The 18618-nt window shown below is 45.0% G+C and overlaps 1 protein-coding gene across 5 annotated transcripts in view; it reads right to left on the reverse strand.

Annotated features, from left to right (window-relative positions):
- KANK4 (KN motif and ankyrin repeat domains 4) overlaps positions 1 to 18618 on the reverse strand; it is a 93273-nt gene that overhangs the window by 39791 nt on the left and 34864 nt on the right. Inside the window, exons 2-4 of one of the 5 annotated variants that reach the window (XM_049879441.1) lie at positions 7213 to 7474; positions 2356 to 2546; positions 343 to 430 (exon numbers count right to left, since the gene is read on the reverse strand). In XM_049879441.1, the coding sequence (XP_049735398.1) occupies positions 343 to 358 (16 nt within the window). In that variant the 5' untranslated portion in view covers positions 359 to 430; positions 2356 to 2546; positions 7213 to 7474. Of the gene's footprint in view, positions 1 to 342; positions 431 to 2355; positions 2547 to 6435; positions 7171 to 7212; positions 7475 to 18618 lie in introns of those variants that run through there. The other 4 variants (XM_049879443.1, XM_049879445.1, XM_049879442.1 and 1 more) reach the window with 4 other exon arrangements.

Below are 18618 nucleotides of genomic sequence, written 5' to 3' on the forward strand. Positions count from 1 at the left end.
AGCGAAATGACTTGTAGAGTCACACAGGCATGAAAGGAGGCTCTTTGACCATATTGTGCCTTTTACCTAGACCTCAAGATCCTCATCTGTAAAACAAGGGTAATGAGTATTTGGATAAGATGAGAAAGCACTCTGAAGATTATACAAATCTAATATAAGGCTATATTCTCATTCTCTACTGCCTTCTATTTTGAAATACCTAGTTTGGGCCTCCTAATACTCCTTATTTGAGGAATATCTTCTTGTAGGCTTTCCCTAGCCTATTTCTAGGATTTATGGTAACAATCTTTTTCCAACCTGAGCGCTCACTTTAACTCAGGGAATAAAAAGCAGCCTGCATACCATCTGTTTTCTCCATCTTAAGGAAAGCTGACCATTAGTCTCTCAGGCACTCTTCATCCGATGAGTCTGTGGGGTTGATCTGAGAGTTCTGGAAGAAATGATAGAGAAGTGGAGAAAGTCTCATTAGAGTTAGAATAAATACTGAGGAAACACAGCACCTAGTACAGGGTCACCCCTCCCTGCCTTTCTTCCAGGGGTGTCCATGAGCTCATAGCCCCTCACAGTGGAATAGTAAAAGCCTGTCCACACTTTTGGTGGTAATTCTAGGTGTGTCATCATGGAATGTCAGCCATAGTTGATGCTAAAGGAAGCATTTGGTCCATCTCCCTCACTTGGCAGATGAGGAAACTGAGGCTCAGAAGTTAAGTATTTTGTCCAAGGCCTCTCAACATATTAGTTAAAGAGCTGGAACCAGACAACCAGCACATATTGAGTGCTGAAATATACCTAGCCCCACTCTGATAAGAGAATTATAATTCACTTTGTGAAAAGTGGAGCCCTGGTGGCACAGTGGTTAAGAGCTTGTCTGCTAACCAAAAGCTTAGCAGTTTGAACCCACCAACCGTATTCCTTGGAAACCCTGTGGGGCAGCTCTAGTCTGTCCTATAGAGTTGATATTAGTTGGAATCAACTCAAAGGCAATGTGAAAAGCTAATCAGAGTATCTCTAAATGACTGGTGACATCCCAATCAAATACAAGATGAAGATAAGGTAATTGCAAGTACTGACAAGGAGAAATACCTACAGGTAATTTCTAAGCTTGGGCAGAAAAAGGGTAGGTTCACCCCAGGTGGCCAGAAGACATGAGTGACTACTCAAGCAGAATACTGTCCTTACTATGAATTAGTGTACCCTGAGGTTTGACCATAAATGCTCCCCCAAGGTTTTAATCCATTCCCAGGACTCTTATAATGGTAAACAACTTAACTCCTGCCCCTATTACAACAAATCACCCAGGAAATTGGCTTTTTATGATTGCAACTCCACATACATCTGAATAATGAATTATCTGTGACACCCCAACAGTGGAAACAAGGTTGTTTTAGGAATTTCGATGTGCTTGACAATAAACTTCAGAGCAGAAAAGTGGACCAGTGATGAGGGAAGGGGTGGGAGAAGCTGGGAGTGAAAGAGAAGGATGAGGGGTAGCCCCCAACAACCTAGGATGAAAAAAGGAAAAAGGGGAGCCAACTAGTAAACTAGAGAAGAGGTCTAGAAAACATTAGGCCTGCCAAATAAGAGAGAAAGTGGAATGTTTGCCAAACAGAGACTTTCGCATAACCTCTTGCTGTGAGCACGGAGACTGTCTCCAAAGCTGTTGTCCTGCCTCCTGACTTGGCTCCTGCAAACAATTTTCTATATGCAGGTCTCATGAAGCTCTGGAGGGCAGGCGGGGTTTCTATAAGCAGCAACACTCCTTGCAGAAGCAATACTAATATAAGCGTTTCCATTGTCTTTGAGGCAGCTTCAACCACCCATCCACTACCATTGAGTCAATTCTGACTCATAACGACCCCACAGGGCTTCCAAAGCTGTAAATCTCTATGGAAGCAGATCGCCACATCTTTCTCCAGAGGAGCCACTGGTGGTTTTGAACTGCCGACCTTTCAGTTAGCAGTCGACCAGGGCTCCCTTCAACCCTAGAATAAAACCAAACCCACTGCTGTCAAGCTGACTCTAACTCATGGTGACTCCATAGGGTTTTCTTGGCTGTAATCTTTATGGAAGCAGATCACCAGGCCTTTCTTCTGTGGCACCATTGGGTGGGTTCGAACCACCAACCTTTCGGTTAGTAGTCAAGTGCAAACAGTTTGCACCACCCAGGGACTCAGTGCAAAGGCACAGAGAGAAGCAGCAGCATCCTGTGTCCCAACAAGTAGGTACTTGAGTTTGGTGGAAGCCCAGAGGTGGAGGAGAGAAGTTAGGGACAAGGAGGGCAAAAGTGCGGATGGTCTAGGGGGCTGAATGTGGCCCCTAAGAAGGAAGACAGTGGAGAAGTACAGAGGTTCTAACCTGGGGCGAGGGAGGGTGGCCCTTGATCAAAGCAGTGTTGTACAGAGAAGTTTCCTAGGCTGAGGACCGTGCGGTGGATCTCAGCATGGGTGGCAAAGGTCTGCAGTGGGTGAGCAGAGAGTCTTCCAAGAGCCAGTAGGCAGAAGAGGCTTTCAGAGATGGGCTTCTGCTCAGCAGTGTCAAGGTGAAGCCTGGAGGAAAAAACGTAGTGAGAACAAAGCTGCAGGAGCAGTTCGTCCTTCCTTTCCAGTAAGTCAGCTGTTGGCAGCTTGAAAGTCAAAAGTCAATTTGGAAGCAGCTTTGAGTTATGTTTCAGTAGAAAAGGGGCGAGCTTTTAAAATGCCTCCTGTGCTGCATTATAAACTGATGCCAGGGACATCAGTGTCATAGGTCTCAGTGCTGAGGCTTCTGGCTCTTCTTCCCCTGGTTTCCAGGCCTTCCACCATGAGCACCAATCCTCTTTCCCGTGGCTTCTGTCCTCAAACCCTAAGCTTGGTGCCCTGGTCTGTCTCTCCAACACCACAGCCTTCTCCTCTCCCTCTGTCCCCCTATAACATTACTGAGCAAAAGGCAGGGCTCATTTAAAAACATCTCATTTAATCCTCACAATAACTCAAAGAGAATTACCACTGTCTCTGTTTTTCAGATAGGGAGACTGAGGCTGAGAAAGTTTACAAGCCTGGTCAAGGTCACATAACAAGCAAGTGTTGGGCTTGCTTTTCGGTCTAGCTGACTCCAAGCCTGCATTCTCACTGAGGAGTATATAACAACGGTTCAGAGCATAGATGATCCTGGAGCAGCATGCCTGGGTTCAAATCTCAGTCCTTCCACTTACCAGTTGTATGACCTTGGGGAAAGCACTTAACCTCTCTATGCCTCAATTTACTCATTTGTAAAATGGAGATAGTGGTGATAGTAAGAACAGTGTTTACTTTACAGGGTCCTTGAGGTGGTAAGTGGGTATAACATACATAAAGCACCTTAAACAGTCTCTAAGTGTTAGCTCTTACTGTGGTTATTCACACTGTATCTCTTGCTGTTCTCTGGCTTGTCTTCTCAACATTTCTTCCTCTGATTGGCCTCCAGCTTCCCTGGCCTATTTGATTCCTTCCTCCAGCCTTACTGTTCTTGCATCCTTCAACATTCCGTTTAATCCCACCTGTCCTAAGAAGCATTATTTGAAATCAGAGTAAAATTACTTTTCAAAAAATTACCCAGGTCAGCATTTAATTAATCTCTAATTGCTTTATGCCTGCTCTTTAATTATTAATGATCTTTCAGACATGTCCTTTTTGTTTCCCTAGTTAAACTCAAACTCCTAGAGAGAAGTATTCACATCTCAAAATGGGGATGGGGGGTGTTTCTTCCAGAGTGTTGGGAAAGTAAGTAATTTGTAAGTATCTGTCCAGCCCTATAAGTGAGCCTTGGTGGCACAGTGGTTAAAAGCTACAGCTGCTAAACAAATGGTCAGCAGTTTGAATCCACCAGCCGCTCCTTGGAAATCTATGGGACAGTTCTACTCTGTCCTGTGGGGTTGCTATCAGTCGGAATCGACTCATGGCAATGGGTTTGTTTTGGCTTACAACTCAGCCCAGTTCACAGATGCTATGACTGATTGTCTAGTTCCTGCTCTGATGCTTCTCTGCTTCGCCCGCAGATGTACAGGAAAAGCCTTCTGGGCATAGAGAAGGGACACTGCTCTCTTGAGATCTGCTTCACCAAAGTTGATCACCAAGCAACAAGGCTTCTCCCAAGGAAGAAGAGGCCACCGGATGGGCCTCTTGGTTGCATTAACTCACATCATCACCTTGGAGAGCTCAGTAAAACTCACTGCCTTTGGCTAGAATTAGGAATTTGCCCCTCTGCGTATCAGATCATATATCTTCAAATAAGTATTCAGCGCACACTAGGTCAAATTTCATTAAAAAGAACTACATAAGAACTCTAATACTTCCTTTAGGCTTGCGTTTTACTATAACTAATCATTCCAAGGTCACAGAACCTGGAAATTAAATGGAGCTGTCACTCTCTGAAGAAGAGGGCTCAGCAAGTTTTCACCCTATAGGGCCTGGAACCCAGGAAGGAAAGGAGGGGCTGTCATGTACACACCACACCACTCCCAGTCCTCCTCTCCTCGCCCTCCAGCCTTCTCCACTTTTCCCCATGGTCCTGGGGGTTTCTTCAGTGGATGGATGTTTGATGTGGTAAAACTCATTGCCATCGAGTGGCTTCTGACTCATAGCGACCCTACTGGACACAGCAGAAAAGCCCCAAGGGTTTTCAAGGCTGTAATCTTTATGGAAGCAGACTGCCACATCTTTCTCCCACAGAGCGGCTGGTGGGTTTGAGTTGCCAACCTTTCAGTTAGCAACTGAGAGCTTAACCACTACACCACCAGGACTCTTTTTGATGTGGTTAGGTGAGTGGAATCGCCACATCAACACATGCTACTCTATTTACAATAGAACAGAATATAAAAACAGCTTCGTTGGAATTTAACCAATATAAAAATGGAATTTCGCTACTCTCTGGAGGATTTAAAACTCTGACATAATGTAACTTATTATGCATTCTGTTAAGATGGACCCCCGGTGTTCAGAATCTTTTAATACCTGGTGTTGTTATATAACTTTTTATGTTTATGTCCTATCCCAGGGCCAAGTTTCCCCAATTAGGTCTCAACCACTCTCATTAGCTCATCATATTCTACATGCCTGAATATATCTAGCTCTATCTCTCTCTAGTTCATCTCCCCTACTGAACCGCAAGTTTGTGAAGGTCAGAATTGTTGCAGGACTCATTCCTGTGCCCATTCCGTCCCTCACCTCCGCATTCTAACATGTGGCAGACACTCAGTACATGGCTCTTAAATGAACAAAAGAAGGGGCAAAATGATCTGTCTTCAAATGGAACTCATGGAAAGAAATGAGCAGCTACTAAGCACTAAACCTGTCAGTCAGGTACTGTGTATAATTTCTCATTTCATCCTCACACCAACAATCCTGGGAAATAAGTCTCTTCTCCAAGCTACAAATGAGGAAACAAAGGCACGAAGAGGCTATATACCCCATCTAAAGTTACCCAGTTAATAAAGGACAGGACAGTTTGTGTGACTTCATCACCGTGTACAGTCTCCCAAAGCCAATGGGGAGGTGAAGAGTTGGGCACCAGGGCTGCCTGTTCAAAATCCACCAAAGAGTCAGTGCCTGGCAGGCAGCAAGGACGGTCTGTGTATAACTACCAGGCTATGTTAGAAATGGTTCTAGCAGGGTGCACCTTCGGTGCCCAGGGGCACAGATTCCACCAGCAGATACCCACACCCCCCCTTCACATTTATTCCCTTATAATATCATTTTCAAACAATCTCATTTCTACCCTCAAATTCAAACATAAAGAAACCTTCCCTTAGTCCTAACACTGAAACCTGGTTCTTCAAACCTCTCTTTATTCTGCAATAATAAAAATGCTGTGTTTCATCCCAGAACAGGCTGCATGCCAAAATAAATAGCACCTTGGATTTCCTTGTAAAGAAAGCTTGGCTCAAAGCACAACCTCATTGCCATGAGAATTCTTCAAGAATTCAACCTTACAAAGTCAAATACTTGACAAGGTGGTACAGCAAACGGCAATCCTGTCGATCCCTGCACTGTTACTTGCAAACACAAAGCACCCTTTCCAAAAGAAAAAGAAAATTACCCAAACTGAGTGCTGATCCCTGCTCAAATGATGAAAACTTCCCTGTTTTCTGGTTCCCGGACCCCAAGCCTCCAAGTATAAGAAGCAGGGAACATCTGACAGCTGCTGCTAACATCCAGAGGACTGAAGCCCAGACACCAGGGGAGGTGAGATTCACTCCCTAAAAAGATCTGCCAGCCGAGTTCTCCAGTGGACTCACTTCCCGCTGACCCGGTAAACAGAGATAACTCATGCTCAATAAATGACACATTAACACAATCTCATTAACTCCATCCCCACGTTTTTCTGTTAAGTGTCTGTCATTTTCGTCTGCATTGCAGCAGCAGAATCTGGAGCTTCATGAAGAATAGAAAACTGTGGGAAGGAAAGCTGTGATCACATTACCTTCCGTTCACATCCTCCCCCTGCTGGAGCGTGGAGCCAGGAGGACAGGTCTCCCTCCCAGAAAGGAAGGTTTGGGCAGCTGGACGGAGCTGCCAGCCAGTGAGGTTCAGAACAGCAGTGTCTGCTTCCCAGCTGTTAAAGGACTTGGTCAGGTGATCTGTGACCTTGCTGGAAAAGCAAATACTGACTTCCTTTCTGCTCCCGGGAATAGGTGAGTGGGGTCAGAAAGGAATTTGCAACTCAATAAGCAAATACTGGGTGTTGCAGAAAGAGGAAGAAGGCTCGAATTCTTCAACTGGAAAGTTAGTTCCCAGAGCTGCTATCACTTTGGAGGGTCACACCTAAAGACACCCAAACAGTGCACACCCCCTTTAAATCGGGGTGCTCATCTGGGGCGGTCTTAATTCATCAGGCTGTTCCTCCTTCCTCCCTGCAGCTGAAGAGGCTCATTAATGAACTTGTTCCTAATGAGGAGGCAGCCTCCTTAGGAGTTGAAATCCTTCAGCGGTGCATCGCCTTCTTCCCGGCTCTGCTTTGTGAAACTTCCTCTTCCCGCCTCCCCTACGGGGATCCCATAGCCACAAAAAGGTTCCATGAGACATCCCCCAGGCTGCCCACTGCCCTGATCATTAAATGAGACAGAAACAATGACCAGTGGATTCCCGCAGCCAGACTGGCAGCTCATGCTTCCTGCTGCTCTGCCACTCTGCTGCCCTGAGCACCAAAGTGCACCGACGCGCACCAAATTCTGGGAGGAAGAGAAAAGCAAGAAAGTACCTGCTGTAAGGACCAGCAAATACACTGTTCAGTGGTTCCAGCTCCGGGCAGGGTTTCTAACTGCAGCACAGACCAGTGACTTCAGCGGGCGGGCGAAGGAGCCAGGGGAGGCAGGGCGCGAGGAGGAAGGTCTTTACAGTGTCCCAGGCAGGCGCAGTGCCGAGGCTTCGGCAGCCACTACCGCAGTTCTTCAGGGCAGAAGCAAGTGCTGAGGTGTGGGGCGGAGGCTCCCAACTCCCCAGACCCAGCACTGCTACTGGAGCTGAGGGAGATACAGAGGATGGGGGCAGTCAAAGAGGACCACGAAAGTGCCTGGGCTCCTTTGTGCAGGCTCAGCACAAGCATTATAGGGACACTGTCCCCTTGACCTCCTAGGGCTCTAGCCAAGACAGGCTGTCCTAGGAAATGAAGTCTCATCTGTAAGACATGTCAGAGCAGCTTTGACCTTCTCAGACACTGAAGTCGGGATGTGTTTTCAGAGGCCGGGGTTCTGGGCAGGTTCCTGCCTAACCCACAATGAAACGAGTCCCCCTGAAATGCTGCCTGCATGAAGCCCAGTAAACTTAAAAAACACTTCACATCTCTGTCCCATTTATCCTCATACCAGCACTAAAGTTGGCCAGACCAGGGACTAAAATTCCCATGGCACAATGAAGAAAATGAGAGATGGAATGTTTAAGTGATTTCCCTGGGGTCATGCAGGAGCCAACTGGATTAAAATGAAAATTCCTGGAGTAGACTTCTATGTTCTTCCCACTACACCAAACCAAACTCCTTATTTTCCCTGCAAGATTCTAGAGCATCTTGCCCAGGATATGGCTTTCCTAACAGGACCCCAGGGAGGGTGAGGGGCTCACTAAAGGGCACATGATGTTGCACAGACAAGGCTGAAAGACACCAACATTCCTTTACTGTTAAAAGTATTTTTCACTGAGTTCACAGACCAAACCATCAGAATAAAAAATAATCAGAACTATACCTTGAACTCTGAGGTTATATAAAAAAAAAAAAAAATACTTCGAAGCACATTTGCCTCTCTGATACATTTAAAGTGACCATTGGCCATCCCCTCCAAACTGGCTGGAGAACAGCTAGAGAGGCATGTTACATTTCACTAGGAAACTGAGCGGAAAAAGTCCCCCTCTCCCCGTTTTACCAGGTCCAATGACTTCCCAGGAAACCCTGGTGGCACAGTGGTTAAGTGCTACAGCTGCTAACCAAAAGATTGGCAGTTTGAATCCACCAGGTGCTCCCTGGAAACTCTATGGGGCAGCTCTTCTCTGTCCTATAGGGATGCTATGAGTTGGAACTGACTCAATGGCAACAGGTTGTTTTTTTTTTTTTTTATGCCTTCCCAGGAGTCCCTGGGTGGTGCAAATGGTTGACACGCTTAGTTGCTAACCAAAACTTGGAGGTTCAAGTCCAACCAGAGGTGCCTCAGAAGAGAGCTGACAATTTCCTTCTGACGAGTCAGCCACTGAAATCCCTATGGAGCACAATTCTACCCGGACACACATGGAGTTGCCATAGTCAGAGTCGACTCGGGCAGTTGGTCTGTTTGATTGTTTTTATGCCTTTCCAACCACCCACCCTTCCCCTCTGGTCTAAATGACTAAGAAGCATTCTCTTTCCCTCTCTCAGCATAAACTCTTCCTTATCCAAGACAAAGAGATGAGAGGTCGTTAGTTCCACAGCTGTGCCTTTCCTGCAAGACCCCAACATTTTGCTGAGGACACTGTTCCCCTTTCTCTGCCTGGCCAATTCCTGCCTGACCTCCAGGCCTCCCCTCAAGCTTCCTGTCCAAGTGAAGCGGCCCCCTTCCTGCTTCCACTGCTCCTGTCTGCGCTCTTCTGCAGCGTGTGTCCCCTGTATTCTAATTGGTGCCTGTCTGTCTGTCTCTCCTACCAGCATCAAGGCTAACCAAACCGACTGCCATTGATTCCAACTCATAGCGACCCCATGTGTTACACAGTAGAACTGCTCCATAGGGTTTTCTTGATTGTAATCTTTATGAGAGCAGATCACCAGGCCTTTGTTCTGTGGCACTGCTGTGAGTTCGAATTGCCAACCTTTAGGTTAGTAGTCACATGCAAACAGTTTGTGTCACCCAGGGACCTAACATCGAGGTGAGGCTCTCAATAAAATTTGTAAGACTGAATTTATCCACAATACCTATGGCTCAAACACAGGTAGCCTCTCCAAACACCCTCTTAAATGCACAGGGAGCACCTCTGCTCTTCTGACAGGCTCCTCTCATCAGATTAAAAAAGATACCAGAACAAAGGCAGGAAATCCAGCCCCAGCAGTGCCACTGAGCAGCTTGGCTCTTATGCCACACAGAATCAAGAGTTTCTCTGACGTCTTCAGACCTCCTTCTGGGAAGAAGTAGCATTTTCAATTCTCTGGCCTCCACATGAGATGCTGGGACAGACAGTAAGCCTATGTTTTTAAGAGCAGATGAAAATGTTCTGCTCTCCATCTTTACAACTTACCCAGGACACCCATATGTTAGGACACCCACATGTTATTACCTCATGTGCACCCCATGGTCAAGCAAGGGGGTGCATAGAACAGGGACTATTACCCTCCATTTCCCAGTTGGGGAAATAAAGCTTGTTCCCAAGATCCCAAAGCTAAAAAAAGGCAGAGACTAGACCCAAACCCAGGTTTTCTGTCTCCCAGAAGAATACTCCTCCTGCCAAACCACACAGTCTAAACTGGGCAAGCAGGTGAATGCAGGAGACACACAAACACCAGGATACGTGCTTCAGTGGTAGTGCTGCCCAGGAGGCAGTGATCCCCCTTGAGGGAAGATCTTCATGGGAAGCTCCAGTGACTTTCTCTAGGGGAATCTGTGCTTCTTTCTGGGGGTCTCCTCTTCTGTCTCTGGCCCTTGCCATGTCTGGGACACCAGCTTCCCCCACCCACGTGTCTCACTCAGACATGTTTGAAGGCTAATATTCGACTTCATGCTACCACCAAGCCACCAGGAGAATACCCTAGACCAAACACATTTATCCACAAGAACTTCTTTAACAGAAGCATTTGGCTGAAGGGGAGCTTAACTCCGTATGCAATCCAGAAACCCTCAACTTCTATGGCTCAAGTTTCTTCTGCCCTGTGATAGAAAAAAGGCTAACCACCCAAATCAGGCAAGATGGGGGCTAGGCAAGAAGGGAAAAGAGATTGAACTATCTGAAGAATGTACCCTTTATCTAAGCGGTCCCTTAGGCTTTTGCACTTTACTCAGGAAGGTCAGCAATTTGGCAGTCTGTACAATTACACAGTGCTGAGGAGGGGCTCGCGTGTTAGGCACACAGCGCGACCCAAACAGATCTTGTCGGGGTACACTGGCTGTGGCTCCAGTCATTCTGACGGAATTCACCTTAAATCAACAGAGAAAGAAATCATACGTGTGAGACCTGGGGGTATAGCAATTCGGAAGGAAAATCAGCTATTCTAAAGATTGACTCTGTAAAGCAGACGAAATTTTCTGAGGGAGGAAACAAGACCAATTGCAGGGAGAGAGGAGCTGTACTAACCAGTGAAAAAGGCTCCCTGGAGAAAAAGAAAGGCGTCAGGGTTGTAGGGGAAAGACCTCTACTTCACATCTCTCCCTTCATTTAGACCCTTCCAGAACTCTTTGTCCCTGACTTCAATGTATTGTAAAGGCAAGATTCCAATAAACTAATGAGGATGGGGAGTGAAGAGCAATTCATTAGAGAAGAAGTACAAATGGCAAATATTTGAAAAATGTTTCACCTCACTATTTTAGTCAGCTAGTGCTGCTATAACAGAAATACCACAAGTGGATGGCTTTAAAAAACAGAAGTTTATTCTCTCAGAGTTTAGGAGGCTAGAAGTATGAATTCAGGGTGCCAGCTCCAGGAGAAGCCTTTCTCTCTCTGTCGGTTCTGGGGGCAGGTCGTCGTCACCAGTCTTCCCTTGCTCTAGGAGCTTTTTAGCGCAAGGATCTCAGGTCCAAAGTACGTGTACTTCTGACTCTTCTTGCTTGGTGGTAATAAGGTCCCCTGTCTCTCAGCTTGCTTCTTTCTTTTATATCTCAAAAGAGATCGACTCCAGAGACAATTTAATCTCGTAGATTGAGTCCTGCATCATTAACCTAACTGCCTCTAATCCTGCTTCATTTTAGAGGTAGGATTTACAACACATAGGAAAATCACATCAGATGACAAAATGGTGAACAATCACACAATACGGAGAACCCTGGCCTAGCCAAGTTGACACTCATTTTAGGGGGACACAATTCAACCCATAACACTCACTAATTAATAATCAAAGAGATGTAAGATAAACACTGGAACATACTCTTTATTTGCCCTATAATGTCTAAATACTCTAGGTCCACTGTAAACACTACCTAATTTAATTCCCACAACAATCCTACAGTGCACCTGACCCAAGTCATGGTCTTTTCAATTACCTCACACACATATGAAAGCTGGATAATGAAAAAGGAAGACAGAGGAAGAATTAAAGCATTCGCATTGTGGTTTGAGTTAGAAAACCAAAAGAGTATTGAATACACTGAACTGACAAAAGGATGAACAAATCAGTCTTATAAGAGATACAACCAGAATGCTCCTTAGAAGCTAGGATGGCGAGACTTTGTCTTGCTTACTTTGGACATGTCATCAGGAAAAAACAATTGCTAGAAAAGGACATCATATTTGGTGAAGTAGAGGGTCAAGAAAAATTAGGGAAACCCTCAGTGAGAGGAACTGACACAATAGTCACAACAATGAACTCAAACGTACCAACGATCACGAAGGAATGAGCAGCCTTTCTTCTGTTCTAGGGAAGGTCACCATGAGTGGGAGTCAACTCAATGGCAACTAACAACAGCAACAACCTGCCAAAGTAGGTATAAAGTAGCATTTTCATTTCTATAATCCAAGGATAAGGCTGAGGTTCAGAGCAGTCACCCAGGAACTGAGACTATCAATTCCAAGACTCGAGTCCATGTTCTTCTGATGCTAATGTGCTGCTCTTAACCATTACACAATAAAAACCCAAAGACCAAACCCATTGCCGTCGAATAGATTCTGACTCATAGCGGCCCTACAGAACAGAATAGAACTGCCCTATAGAGTTTCCAAGGAGCGCCTGGTGGATTCGAATTGCCAACCTTTTAGTTAGCAGCCATAGTGGTTAACCACTACCAGGGTTTCCTACAGACTGTTTTATCAAAGTTAGAAAAAAAATTTTTTTTAAAGAAGGATTCTCATTGCTGATAAGGATGTGATGAGGAAAGCACACTACCCACCCTAGGAGGCTGCAGCCGAGTTGGAGCAGTTGTAGCCAACAGAGGAACTTCAGACTGGGGCAATTTCTCCCAGCACGTGACGAATATCTCCTGACACACTGTGAGTTCCGTAGCTTGATTTAGTTTGCACATGTGCAGAGGGAATCCAAAAATCAAATAAAACAAAGTAAAATGATAAAAGCTAAGAAGATGGATGTCCTAGCCATCTAGTGCTGCTATAACAGAAATACTGCAAGTGGATGGCTTTAACAGAGAGAAGTTTACTCTCTAGAAGGCTAGAAGTTCGAATTCAGGGCGCCGGTTCCAGGGGAAGCCCTTCTCTCTCTGTCGGCTCTGGAGGAAGGTTCTTGTCATCAGTCTTCCCTTGTCTGGAGCATCTCAGCACAGGAACCTCAGGTCCAAAGGATGTGCTCTGCTCCTGGTGCTGCCTTCTTGGTGATATGAGGTCCCCAACTCTCTGCTTACTTCCCTTTCCTTTGATAAAAGATGGTGAAGGCCACACCCTAGGGAAACTTCCTCTATATTGGATCAGGGATGTGACCTGGTAAGGGTGTTACAATCCCACCCTAATCCTCTTTAACATAAAACTACAACCATAAAATAGAGGACAACCACACAATACTGGGAATCATGGTCTAACCGAGCTAATACACAAATTTTGGGGGGGACATAACTCAACCCACGACAATGGAAAAGGTCACAACTACATGTGATTTTTTTTCTTGGTCCAAAAATCATCACTATAATTATGTATTCTTAGGAAACAAAATAATAAGTTACTTGAAACAAACAAAAAAAGAAGTGAGAATGCACCATAATTCTACCACCTCAGTTCAACTATTTTCATGTCCGCCTATTTCTTTATTGTCTTCGTCCAGACGAGTGGATATTTTTAATGTGCTTAATTTTTTAGAAAAGTTTTAGGTTTACAGAACAATTGTACAGAAAGTACAAAGAGCTCCCATATGCCCACCTCCCCCTGAATCCTATGTGGTACATTTGTTATAACGGATGAATCAGTAATATTGACACATCATTATTACCTGAAGTCCATATTTCACATTAGAGTTTACTCTTTGTGTTGTTCAGTTCTTTGGGTTTTAACAAACGTATAATGTTATGCATACACCACGACAGTGTCAAGCAAAATAATTTTACTGCCCTTAAAAATGCTCTGTGCTTTACTTATTCATCCTTCCCCTGAGCCCCTGGCAACCACGGATCTTTTTATTGTCTCTAATTTCTTGCTTTTTCCAGTGTCATATAGTTGGAATCATATGTAGGTTTTTCAGACTGGCTCTTCTTTCACTTGGCAATATGCATTTAAGTTTCCTCCATGTCTTTCTGTAATTTAATATCTCATTTATTTTTTTTGTTGTTGTTGTTATCAGGTGCTATAGAGTTAGTTCCAACGCTTGACAACCCTATGTACAACTGAACGAAATACTGTTTGGTCCTGCACCATCCTCACAATTGTTGTTATGCTTGAGCCCATTGTGGCAGCCACTGTGTCAATCCATCTCATTGAGGGTCTCCCTCTTTTTCACTGACGCTTTACTTTACCAAGCATGATGTCCTTCTCCAGGAACTGATCCTTCCTGACAATATGTCCAAAGTATGTGAGACGTAGTCCTGCCATCCTTGCTTCTAAGGAGCATTCTGATCGTACCTCTTCCAAAACAGATTTGTTTGTTCTTTTGGCAGTCCATGGTATATTCAATATTCTTCATGAACACCACAATTCAAAGGTGTAATTCTTCTTCAGTCTTCCTTATTCATCGACCAGCTTTCGAACACCTATGAGGTGATTGAAAACACCATGGCTTGGATCAGGCACACCTTAGTCTTCAAGGTGTCATCTTTACTTTTTAACACTTTAAAGAGGTATTTTACAGCAGACTTGCCCAGTGCAATGTGTCTTTTGATTTCTCGACTGCTGCTCCATGGGTGTTGATTGTGGATCCAAGTAGAATGAAATCCTTGACAATTTCAATCTTTTCTCCATTTATCATAATGTTGCTTATTGGTCCAGTTGTGAGGATTGTTATTTTCTTTATGTGGAGGTGTAATCCACACTGACGGCTGTGGTCCACTGAATGGATGTACCACAGTTTGTTTAGCCATTCACCTACTGTAAGGACATCTTGGTTGCTTCCAACTTTTGGCAATTGTGAATAAAGTTGCTATTAATATTCAGGTGAAGGTGTTTGAGTAGACATGTTTTCAACTCATTTGCGTAAATACTAGGGGCATGATTGTTGGATCATATGGTAAGTCTATGCTGAGCTTTGTAAGAAAATGCCAAACTGTCTTCCAAAGTGGCTGTACCATTTTGCATTTCCAACAGCTATGAAGTTAGAGTTCCTGTTACTCCCCAACCTCATCAACATTTGGTATTGTCAGTATTTTGATTTTGGCCATTCTAGTAGATGTGTATTGGTATCTCATTTTAAGGTGGAATTCCCTAATGACAAATGATATCGAGCATCTTCTCATATGCTATTTGCACCTCTATATCTTCTTTGGTGAGGTTCCATTCAGATCTTTTGCCATTTTGTAATTAGGGGTTGTTTGTTATTTTATCTTTGAGTTTTAAAAGTTCTTTGTATATTTTGAATACAAGTCTGTCTTAGTCATCTAGTTTTGCCATAACAGAAATACCACAACTGGATGGCTTTAACAAAGAGAAATTTATTTTCTCACAGCCTAGTAGGGTACAAGTCCAAATTCAGGGCGTTGGCTCCAGGAGAAGGCTTTCTCTCTGTGTCAGCTTTGGAGGAAGATTCCTTGTCCTCAAACTTCCTCTAGTTGAGGAGCTTCTCAAGTGCAGGGATCCCAGGTCCAAAGGATGCACTCTGCTTCCAGTGCTGCTCTCTTGGTGGTATGAGGTGTCCAACTCTCTGCTTGCTTCCCTTTCATCTCTTGGGAGATAAAAAGTGATGCAGGCCACACACCCCAGGGAAACTCCCTTTACCTTGGATCAGGGTGGTGACCTGAGTAAGGGTAGTGTTACAATCCCACCCTAATCCTCTCAACATAAAACTAGAATCACAAAATGGAGGACAACCACACAATACTGGGAATCATGGCCTAACCAAAGTGATACACACATTTTGGGGGGAACATAATTCAATCCATGACAAAGTCCTTTATCAGATATGAGTTTTAAATCTCCACTTTAATAGGTGGTGAACACTGAAAGGCTTCAAAAGTTTCAGTTTTGTCTGGATATGTTTGGGATCACCTGATATACACAAAGAGATCAGTTGATCTATTTCTCAGCATGCTGGACAAGCTCGCGGCAAAAATCAGCTTTGGAATCAGACAGAGATGAGTCCAAATGCTGGCTTTGCTATATACTGAAATCCCGGGCAACTTAACAAACCTGTCTCATTTTACCTACTTGTCCTGCCATCTCCCTTTGTCATCATCTAAGGCCTCTTGCTGGACTGAAAGCTCCTGGATGGCAGGAACCAGGCCCTTCTCATCTCAGTCCCTTGCAGTGCAAAGGGGTCTCTTAACAAGTCCCTAGAAATGGCCCTGCTACTATGTGTCTCTGTGGGGTAAAGAATTACCCAAAGTACTGTGGCCTTTGCCCTTGTTTCCTGAGAGGTAGCTTGGAATTTCTTCAGTAACAGAAGTATCTTTGTTATCTAAACAACACCTGAGGATTTATACAAATGAGTGGGGGGCTGGCCAGGCCACAAAGACCACTTGGTAGCCTGATATCAGCTGACCTCAGGGAGGGAGGGAGTATAATTAAATCAATCACACATATATAATGAGGCCCTAATCATGACTATGCAATGAGGCCTCAATTGTGATTATGCAGTGAGGCCCAGATGAAGGATTTGGACACAGAAGCACATGAGAGGGCAGCACAGCCTTTGGGACATGGAAGCTCCACACTGGGAACTCTCCCAGACCTCATCCTACGTACCTCTTTCTTTGTTTCCTTTTTTCCTGTACCAAAACCGCACCAAACCTATTGTTGTCAAGTCGATTCTGACTCATAGTGACCACACAGAACATAGCAGAAATGCCCCCATAGGGTTTCTAAGGCTGCAAATCTTTACGGAAGCAAACTGCCACATCTTTCTCCCATTGAGTGGCTGGTGGGTTTGAACTACCAGTTAGCAGCTAAGCACTTAACCACTGTGCCACCAGCCTCCTTTTTTGCTATCACAAAGCTATAATTGTAAGTTTAGCATTTTCCGTGAGTTCTGTGAGTTGTTCCACTGAATTATCAAACCCAAAGGAGCAGTGGGAGTCAGCATGTCAGAAGTGAGGGATTCCTGAGCTTGCAGCCAGCATCCTAAAGGAGTAGAGGAAAACCCTGACTCTGATGCCAGCAGGTTAGAAGTGAAGGTGTCATGTGGGCTCCCAAGCATCTGCCCATCTGGCAGTCTGAGGGATGGTGTCCTTTTAACTTGTGAGCTCTGACCTGTCTCCAGGTGGCTGGGTAGGAGAAAGAAGTGCTGCATGGGTGACTGGTGTCAGAACTGAACACAGAAGTGGGGACTTGTTATATCCTCATAGTTAAGGAAAGAACAGTGGGATTCTGAGGTTTCCACATCATACAATTGGTACCAGATGTGGGGTTCTCTAGAACAAAAGGCCACAGTCTCAATTCTTTAAATCTAAAATTCTCCAAGTAATCCCTGGCCCACGGGTAGAGGGCAAGCATTTCACAAAGAGTCATAAATGGATCCCAAATACATGTATTTTCTTCAGTTCTTACAGGTAAATGACACAGTTAATGGAATTTCATTTTTACCAGGAACATATTCAGTGAGTTATTGAGGGTCAATAAACCTTGGCATTAATAAACAAAAATTAGTTCGCCACAAGAGTCCACTAAGAACATCAACCCGCTGTTCTTTAAAGAGGGTGACCTCCATCCATCACTACACAGCACTGCAGAATTCTGTGTAATACCCACACCAAGAGCTGGAAGCCCCACAATCCTCAGGAAGGGCACTTTGTTATTAGTGCAGAGGACATTTGTCGTGCTTCTTTTGGCTACTCAGCACCTTTATGAACATCCTTCCTATGCTTGGGTTATTTCCCTCCTTAGAAGTCCTGTTCTTCCCAAGGTTAAACGGGAATTCCCAGTGCCTGCCTCTATCACAGCTAGGGCTCAGTCACAGGACCCAGGTTCGGTAGGCAGATACTCCCATGCAAGACTTCAAATTGGAAGAAAGTGCCGTGGAAAAGGAAGGGCTGCAGGCAATTGGAGGGCCAGTGATGATGCAGTGGTAGAATTCTCATCTTCCATGAGGGCGGCGCAGGTTCAAGTGCCAGACCACCCGCTGAACAGGTTTCACTGGAGCTTCCCAACTAAGATGGCCTAGGAAGAAAGGCCTGGTGATTACTTCTGAAAATCAGCCAGTGAATACCCTATGGATCACAATGGTCTGATTCACACCAATCATGGGGATGGTGCAGGACCACGCAACATTTAGTTCTATTGTGTGTGGGGTCTTCACGAGCCAGATGCTGACTCGGTGGCAACTAACAACAGCAGTAGCCGGCAAGTGATTCTGGTGAGGGTGGTGGAGTGGCATTCAGCTACTCAATATTCTTTAGTAAATTCCTTTTCTACGCAAGCTTGCTAGAATGGTTTCTGTTGTTTGCAACTACGAAGCTTAGCTGCTATACTGCAGCATCAGCATTGTCTTGGTTTTTAATTGCTTCTATCCTTCTACCAATGTATATTACTCATAGAGTTACCTTTAGGAGTTACTATTGCTTATTTTGTCCTTAGTATTTGTTGCATTCCTATATTGAGTATTTTTCTCTTCGGTGGGCCACAAGGTTTTTTTGCTCCGCCAAACTGGGCCACAGTCAAAAGAGCCCGGCAGCCACAACCTGAAGTAAACATTTCCCAGGAATTCAGCCCCACCTCTTCCCTTCTGAGTCACTTCAGTGAAAGCAACTCAAGAGTAGGCAGAGACACGCCTTCCACAGCGGGGCGCCCCTGCACCAGCAGCTCCCACCCCAAACATCACTGTCCCTGGTCAGAATCCAGCAGAAGCCTTCACAGGCATCACCCTGGGTTCACACAATAGGTTGCAGGTGCAGACAGTTTAGGGCCTGCGTGGGCTGTGGCATCTGCC

Source organism: Elephas maximus, chromosome 3, assembly GCF_024166365.1.
Source record: "Elephas maximus indicus isolate mEleMax1 chromosome 3, mEleMax1 primary haplotype, whole genome shotgun sequence".
Taxonomy (NCBI): Eukaryota; Metazoa; Chordata; class Mammalia; order Proboscidea; family Elephantidae; genus Elephas; species Elephas maximus.